The 8,273-nt window shown below is 50.6% G+C and overlaps 1 protein-coding gene and 1 long non-coding RNA gene across 2 annotated transcripts; one reads left to right on the plus strand and one right to left on the minus strand.

Moving 5' to 3' along the window:
- The first annotated feature begins 484 nt into the window (after positions 1–484).
- Positions 485–4,460, plus strand: LOC120958262 (E3 SUMO-protein ligase ZBED1-like). Its single transcript, XM_040380924.2, has 5 exons — positions 485–1,034; positions 1,144–1,401; positions 1,599–1,892; positions 1,978–2,256; positions 2,433–4,460. Exons 2-5 carry the CDS (start codon positions 1,149–1,151, stop codon positions 4,358–4,360), a joined length of 2,754 nt encoding a protein of 917 aa, XP_040236858.2. The 5' UTR covers positions 485–1,034; positions 1,144–1,148; the 3' UTR covers positions 4,361–4,460.
- A 482-nt stretch (positions 4,461–4,942) lies between these two features.
- On the minus strand, positions 4,943–7,102 carry LOC120958263 (uncharacterized). The gene is made up of 2 exons (XR_005752020.2): positions 5,846–7,102; positions 4,943–5,738 (listed from the first exon to the last, which is right to left on the minus strand). It is a non-coding gene; the product is annotated as an uncharacterized LOC120958263 (long non-coding RNA).
- Positions 7,103–8,273: the final 1,171 nt, after the last annotated feature.

Genomic DNA, 8,273 nt, shown 5'->3' on the forward strand with positions numbered 1-8,273 from the left:
AAAAATCTGTACTACGCAAAATAAATTGAACTAAAAGTTTTGTACCGCTTTGGGTACGCATCCGATCCCAGTGTGTTCCCACATGAGTTCCAAAAACCTGTTTCATCGTTCCACTGCATCAGCGCGTGACCGAACGCGTTCCATTCGTACAGGGAAAAAACGGTATGGTATCGGAAGAGAGCTTCACCATTGCTTGTACCCGTGCTGGCAAACCGATACCAGCCAAGCGCATGCGAATACAGCGAGAGAAGAACGAGTACACAAACCGGTTTCCTAGCACAAACTGAAACCTGAGAACCGAGCCGGCTGGAACGTATTTGCCGTAACGTGCTCTCTCAGCTCCAGTTTCTTTTTTGTGTGCTCACATAAAATCGATAACAGCGCTACACGAGTACACGGGTACGTGTGTTGAGCGAGGGATGGAATTTGTACCCATCGGGCGATGCGTGTTCCGGTCCGAACCGGTACAGTGCGCTTGGGTCGTTCGCTCTCTCTCTCTCCCTCTCTCTCGTTCGCACTCTCTCGCAGGGGATTTGTATCGCATGACGAGTCGTTTTGTACCGTTCCTGGGTTCAAGGTTAGCTGCCAAGTAGGTGCAACGGAACAGCGAGAACAGTCTTCAGTCGGGATCGATCCGTGCAGGAGACAGTGCAGGTCCGGAGCGGTTTGTGGAACTAAAATCTAATAAATAGCTTTTCCCAGTGCTTCGTGTAGTGTGAGCAAATAAAATAACAAAAAACGTATAAAAAACGTAATTCACATGAAAATAATACAGCCGCTGTGCATATACACCTTGACGGTACAGCTGCTTTGAGCCGCGCCTGTAGCCATCTTGGGCGAGAAAGATCTGTCATCGGCCGGTTTGTTGATCAACGCAAGCCGGCATCGCGCCACTCGGCTTATCGAAACATTATTGGGTGTGTTTGGCTGTTAATTAAATTAAAATTAATTTACACAAACATTAAACAAAACTCTGAGAAACTGCAGCTTGAACTATTCAATCTTTCGGCAGGTTCTACGACATCTTAATTCAGGTAAGCTTTCAATTTCTGCTTAAAAACTATCGCTTCTCGCTAGAACCGATGAACCATCATTGTTGACTGTGTATGTGTTGTTATTTCCCCCCGCCATTTCCGGCGCTAGCAATCATGAGCAAGCCGTCTCGTTTTATATCCAGCGTTTGGAAACATTTCGAGCGCCTAGGCGACCGTGCAAAATGCCAATTCTGCCAAAATACGTTCTCCTTCTCGACCGGTTCGACGGCCAACCTGAAGCGGCATCTCGCCCGCAAACATCCGACGGATCCGCTGCAGGAAATGTACGCCGAGGTGGCGGAGAGCGAACCGTCCTCACCGCCCGCGGAGACCAACGGGGAGCAGACGTGGGACGACGGCATCGAAGGTAGGTTTGGAATCGGGTGGCATGCTTGTATCCGGAGGTACTCGGAAGCTGCCATGCCACTATGGGAAAACGTTCGGTGGTAAAAAAAAGTGAAAATGATGATGCAGAAGAATTTTAGAAGGGGACACACGGGCTTTCTGTTTCATTTATTGTGTAGGGTGTGAATTAAAAAAAATGCATTTTTGTGCTCCTTTCAGGCATACTAATACCAAAGGTCGAGTGCGTAATGCCGCAGGTGGAAACGAAACCGAAACCCCAGCAGCTGGTGTCGAGCGTTTGGAAACATTACGATCGCGACGGATCGTCGGCCAAGTGTCACCATTGCCCTAGGGTTATATCGTATTCGCACGGGTCGACGTCAAACCTGAAGAAACATTTGATCCGCAAACATCCCGATGCTTCGCTCGATCCCGAACCAACGCCGGACGATGAGCTGGCAGGAGAGCAGGGGGAAGACGATCTTTCGTCACCATGGTCAGAAGGCATCGAAGGTAGGCTCGTCGAACGGGCTATTTAAAAGATCCCATGCTCATGTTCAAGGGTAAAATTGATTTTTTTTAAATTAATCTTTCCCAGGAATAGTTGTCCCCAAGAAGGAGCAAGCGACGCCGGGCGGCAAAACGTACGCGGACATTTGGAACCACTACGATCGGGACGGTACGATGGCAACGTGCCACTATTGCTACAGAAGCATAGCGTTCTCTGCCGGCAGCACGTCCAATCTGAAGAAACATCTGACACGCAAGCATCCGATGGTAACGGTTCAGAGCCGTCCGGCCAAGAAAAGGCAGAGCCTGGAGCGTAAGGTGAAATTACCACAATCACCAAGACCGCTGAACGATTACTTCGATGAAGGTACGTCGAATGATAAATGCATTTTGTGCCTTCATTTATCGTTCATCCGGGGAAGTTTGCCAGGAGCCTTCTCTTTGTTTTGACAGAACGAAGGCTCACACTTGAAGGGTTTCATTAAGAAAAATCAACCTATTCATGATTGCATTTGTTTTCCACTTTCTCATGCTCTTCTTCAGATTCAATCCTACCGGCAGTGGGGCTACAGCCCAGAAACAGACCGAAACCAACGTCCAGCGTTTGGAACCATTTCGATCGCAGTGGTACAACGGCCAAGTGTCGCATCTGCCTGAGAGTGCTCACCTATGCCGGCACGACGTCGAACCTGCGGAAGCACATCCTTCGCCAGCATCCCACGCTGACGCTAGGCAAGCAGGAAATGACGCGGATTCATCACGTCACGCTGCCAACGCCACCGCAGCGCCCCGACAGTGCGGACGACACGGAACGGCCATCATTCACGGCCAAGCCGTTTGTGTCAGGCTCTCCGGATGAGTCGAGTGACAGCGAGCAGCAGCAGCCCGCTCTAAAACCGCTCACCGAAGCCAGGGTGGCAAAAATGCACGAGAGCATTGCGCTGATGATTTGCCGCGGCAATCATACGTTCGCGATGGTAGAGGAGGAAGCATTTCAAGCGCTGTTCACGCAGTACAGCCACCGGGAGTTTGAAATGTGCAGCAAGTTTACCTTCAAACGCCTCTGGCTGCCGCAGGTGTACGGCAAGGTGCAGAGCCGTGTGAAAGCTGAGCTAGCGACGGCGCGGGCCATTTCGCTGGGCTTTAATTCGGCGACAAGCGTCAACCACGAATCGGTGCTAAGCGTTACGGCCTATTTTATCGATCAGAATGGGAAGCTGTCGAATGCGCTGCTGGATTTTGCGCGCTGCACACCGAGCTACGGGGGAGAGAACGTGGCAGCACAGCTGGCCGAAGTAATGAAGCTGTTCGAAATTGACGGCAAGGTGCTCTCGATCGTAACGGATAACGATGACGCCAGCGTGATGCAGGCAGTAGAAACACTCAATATTCCCCACGTTGCGTGCTTCGCGCATTCGATCGATCCGATCGTGATGCTGACATTGAACAGCACCATACAAGGCACACTAGACGAAGTGCGGCACGTGGTGGCGCAGATCCGCAGCAGTGCGAAAGCACGCGAATTGGTGGAGGATATCGAAAACAGCGCACGCGTTACGACCCTAAAGCTGGACGTACCAAACGACTGGCACAGTACGCTGGACATGCTCGGTCGGTTTGTGGCGTGCAAGGAAGCGATCTTGGCCTGCTCGGCCGAGCTAAACATTGCGTGCAAGCTGGAGGGTAAAGATTGGCTCATGCTCGAGCAGTCGACCCGGGTGCTGCAGGAGCTCGCTACCGCAGTGCACGAAGTGTCGGCCGACAAGCTGGTCACCATTTCCAAACCGTGCGTGATGTACCAGCTGCTCGTTCATCGGCTGGAAGCGATGGCGTTGGAGCAGAACGTCCTGATGGATGTTTCGGCGCTGGCCGCGACACTACGCGACAGTATCCGGGAGTGTTGCGCATACGTGCGCAGCAGCCCACTGCTAACGCAGGCCGTCATGCTCGATCCCCGCTACAAGGCCGAAGGGTTCATGCAGGACGAAGAGTGTTTGCAAAAGACGTACGAAAGCATCGTCGAAGAGATTGCTGCCCTGCAGTCGGACGGTGGCGATGGTGGCGTACCGATGGAGCTAGATAAGGAATCGGAAGCGGAACAGTCGCGCACCAATGAAGAGGCACTGTATCAACTGTTCGAAGCGCACAAACACAGCAAGCACGATGGATCGGCGCTAAAGGTAAGCGCCCAGTACGAGCTGGACTACTACCTGAAGGCGAAACATTTGCAGCGCAAGGGGGACCCGCTGGAGTGGTGGGAACGTAACAAACACTTCTATCCGAACCTGTACAAACTGGCCAGCAAAAGGCTTTGCACACCGGCTGCATGCGTTTCGGCAAGCGGGTGCTGTGCAAAGGCGGAGGTAGAGTGTCGGGAGCGTAAGAACCGGCTGCTGCCGAAGCGAATCCAGCAGATGGTGTTTATAAAATACAATCACCACCGCTACCAGGCGGATATAGCAGACGATTGAGCAGTGAGACGGTATGTTTCCCTATGCTGATGAAATTTTTTAGAATTGTATTTAAGAATGAATTTTTAGAATAAATACTGACGAAGCTATCAAAACCATAGTTTACATTGTAATCGTTGTTATTCCATATCTCGATAGCTTTATCGTAATATTTCTCCAAAATGATGCCCCAATTATTCTGATCGTAGAGAGCTCAACCCACGATCCATCCACCCTGTGCCACTGAAACTTGCTGCCCAAAACGAATCACAAAGTTTCAAAGTTCGAGTCTTCGTCGTCTACGACTTCGGCACGCAAATAGACTTCTGCAATCCAACATTTATGTTAGTCACGTACGGGCGACGTTCGTCCTGTAACTTTGATTCCAAATCGGCTACAGTGCCCGCCATCGTGCACGGAACATTGCCAAGATTGCCCTTCAGAAATGTATATAGTGCCCCCTTTAATACGAGAAGCGCATCATTCTGTCGTTTGCTTTACGACCGTCGACGGCGCATAAAGTCCTGACGCAAGTAGCACCCTCTCTTTAACCGGTTTAACCCTCATGCATCAAAAACACCCGAAATCACTGGGAAAAAAGGGTTAGTTCGGCAGCAAGAGCGCACCGGATGAAAATTGCCATGGGTGGAATGTGATATAAAATGCTTTACAAATAAGTTTGTGCTATCCTTATGCTATGCCGGGCTGTGCCGTGGAGATAAAGTGGAAAGTTTAGCGCAGCCTCAATGTGGAGATGGATTGAGAGGGTTGCTGGTGTAGGAAGAATTGGAAAGTGAATCGTTATCTGGAGTATTTTTTGTTGTTGAATCTTTAGGGACGCTTATGAAGCTATAATATTACAACGCACTTGCCGCACACATACTTTCTTCGCTACGTTGCGCTTTGGCAAGTATGTCCTGAATGGTTGGAAAACAGTAGTAGCACACGTGCTTACCTTTTTCTTTGTTCCCGATAATCCGCCATATTTTTTTCCATAACAAGGCATCCGCAAAATGGGTGATGATGATTCACGTTCAAAAATACCACCGCCAGGTCTCCGGTGGGTACGCTCGACAGGGAAGTAATATCTATTCAGCACTCGTTAGCCGCCGGGGCGAGAGGCAAAGGTGCGTTCCACTTTTCGGGCGGTTCGGGGGCAAATTTGTACCAGAAACGTGATTTTAATGACATTTTTGGGCCATCACGTCCCTGCTCTTACTTGCGACGCGATAGCGGAAGTGGTGATGGTGGTAGTGCACCACGGGGCAAACAAGAAAAGTATCATGTTTCCTGCCCGGATGCGCTGGCCCTTGTGCAGCGAGCAACGGGGAGCATCTTGGAAACTATGCTGATTAGTTTTCTTGCGACTCTTACAACTTGGCAGGCTGCTGGATGTTGGCTGAAACGATAGAATTGGCGAGACGCGTTATGATAGGAGGATGGAGGCAAGTCCTCGAGAAATCATTACGTTTCCCCTGGACAATGGTGTCGCCCCTGTGTACTTACAGTGTGTTTTCAAAAGGAACTGTTCTTTTTTGTTTGTGTGAGGTAATGTTTTTTTTGTTGGTTACGCTCGGTACACATCCCGAAACCGAATTCCATACCTCCTGATGACGCCTTGGCAAATGACAAGGGCCGACCGTTTTCCCGCCGGAGCACTTGAACGCTCAGCAACGCACGAAACGTGAGGTCGAGACGCTCGAAAGTATGTCATCCGAAATCGCTTGAGCCTGGCAGGACCGAGACAATGGTCCCACCAGTCTGCCAGGTCTGCACTGACAGTTTCGGGACAACTTGAGCTCCACTTCGAAGAACAAATCTCCAAAACCGGCACGGCGGGATCTGGCGGGTTTTGTCGCTGCGTCTCTCAACACAACTGCTGCAGGCACGTCTGTGGAATATTTCTGGAATACACTAACTTGCCAAAGTAAGGGCCTCGGGGAGTTCTTCAGGATGGTTCCCCCTTTCCACGACTCCATCTACGTCCAAAATGCCGATGCACTTCACGATTGCTGTCCAAGATTTGGGCTACCGTTCTTTCGACACAACCAACCACACACACAAGCACGTCTTCAGATACAGAGTAACTGAAGGTGATTACTTGGATGGGTTACGCGCGGTGCAAGCTTACGCGTTTCGTCTGGGCTCGTCCGGACCACCACCAAGCGGGTATGGCTCCAGGGAAATTTGGCAAAAATTCCGACGAAACAAATTGTAATCTCTTCACTCCACACACCCCAGTACTCGCCGTGGTCTTCCCCATCACTGGTACGGGATTACTGCCGAGAACTCTACACTGGCATTCGGGCGCCTTCGGGGCATTATGATGGGAAATTAATAATACTCAAATCAAACAGAGCGACCGAGAACCGAGACCGAACACTGGATGGAAGGATGTGTACTGCGCGCTTGCTGCGATGTAATCGGACCCTTTCCAGGACTCCTCCCCCCCCTTACACCACGAACAAAGATTGCAATCTACTTTGACAGATGTCAGACGCGCGGGTTACTATGCGGACTGGCAGCAGGATTTCCATTCCACCGACGAGGAGGGCTTGCAGGACGATGATTTATGCAGCTTGCCGTCATCTTGATGGTTGTTTGGGCAATATTGATGCTTGTTTGATGAAGATGCGTACTGCCAAGTATTAATATCGGTCGTTGCGGGAGAAACTGCACAAACAAGGGACGATGCGAGCGATGAAACGGGTTTCCACGTAAACAAAAAGCTCCTGGCTTGCTGTGATATTACCAAAACTGCCACTTTGAGTTCTGAAATCAAAATGATTCCTTCAAAAAGCGCCAAACTCTTTCTCGAAATTGCCTACAATATCCGAGAATCGTACTACTACTTCCCTTTTCTTACAAAAGTAAAAGCATTACTTCGAGTCGTCGAGTTTATGACACCCATTTCGGTTTCCGGTCGACTGGCGGCCGTGGTGGTTTCACATTACCCCGAGAGCGTGCTGGAAAGAATGTCAGGGTTTTTATCGCTCCCGGGGCAGGCCCGCCGGCCACACCGTTGGTGGTCACCGAAAGTATTGTTTTATCATGCGTGCCGGATGGCAGCTCTCTCGGCTGACGCTACGCCAAAATGCGCCATCAACCGGAACCGTGTGCCGTTGGGAAGAGCGACCTGCACTCAACAGCTTCCAATGTACGCGCGTGTGTGTGTGTGTGGGGTGGTCGGTAATCAAAATGGTGTCCTGGCAGTGTGTTCGCAAATGGTTCCTTACGATTAATCTTCATCACATCAAAGTCACACCTCATTTACTTTAGCCAAACCACAAAATATGGTTACCGCACCACGGGCGTAACCCGTAGGAAGACAAACAACCCCAAATCCAGCCCCCGGGGTTCGGGAGAGACGCGGACGATGACAGCCGGGTAAAGTGTTGTGGTAGTGTGCTTTCGAGTGAAACTTCTTACGGGAAGGATGCCCGCTGCCCGGGCAGTTACTTGCTGGATGAGCGGGTATTGGGGGGGGGGGGGACTTGGGGGGCTGGCCACTTAATGACTGTTTGGTCACTGGAAGTTTTCCCGCACACCCGATAACGAACTGCCATCATTCACTTTCCACCCCATCCCGTCGTTGCAGCACCCTTCCATCTTCTCTTCCCATTTTCGCCAAGCGGCCAAATGGACCATTAAATGCAGTGGAAGAAATGGCGGTACCCTGTGCGGCGTGACGCTCTAGACGAGCGTGACGAACCCCCAGCTCGGTAGGTGTCTGGTTTCACGTGTGGAGATGATTTTCCTTGCCAGATGATGATTTTTTTTGTTTGCTGTTGTTGTTGTTGTTGCTGGATTGGCATCTTCTGCGTCGTCTTCCTGCTGAGTGTCTTAGTTTATTGTTTGGGGCTTCCTTTTTTGCCTTTTTTTTGTAGGGAAAAAGGCCATCAAATCAAAGGCACCACATGGCGTGAAGTATAGT

The sequence above is a fragment of the Anopheles coluzzii genome, chromosome 3, assembly GCF_943734685.1.
Source record: "Anopheles coluzzii chromosome 3, AcolN3, whole genome shotgun sequence".
NCBI classification, from domain to species: domain Eukaryota; kingdom Metazoa; phylum Arthropoda; class Insecta; order Diptera; family Culicidae; genus Anopheles; species Anopheles coluzzii.

Excerpts from the sequence above, each read along its gene's own strand:
- LOC120958262 (XM_040380924.2), top strand. The coding sequence starts at position 1,149 with ATGAGCAAGCCGTCTCGTTTTATATCCAGCGTTTGGAAACATTTCGAG. Across the intron at positions 1,402-1,598 it reads GTGGGACGACGGCATCGAAG|GCATACTAATACCAAAGGTC; the intron begins GTAGGTTTGGAA and ends TGCTCCTTTCAG. Across the intron at positions 2,257-2,432 it reads GAACGATTACTTCGATGAAG|ATTCAATCCTACCGGCAGTG; the intron begins GTACGTCGAATG and ends GCTCTTCTTCAG.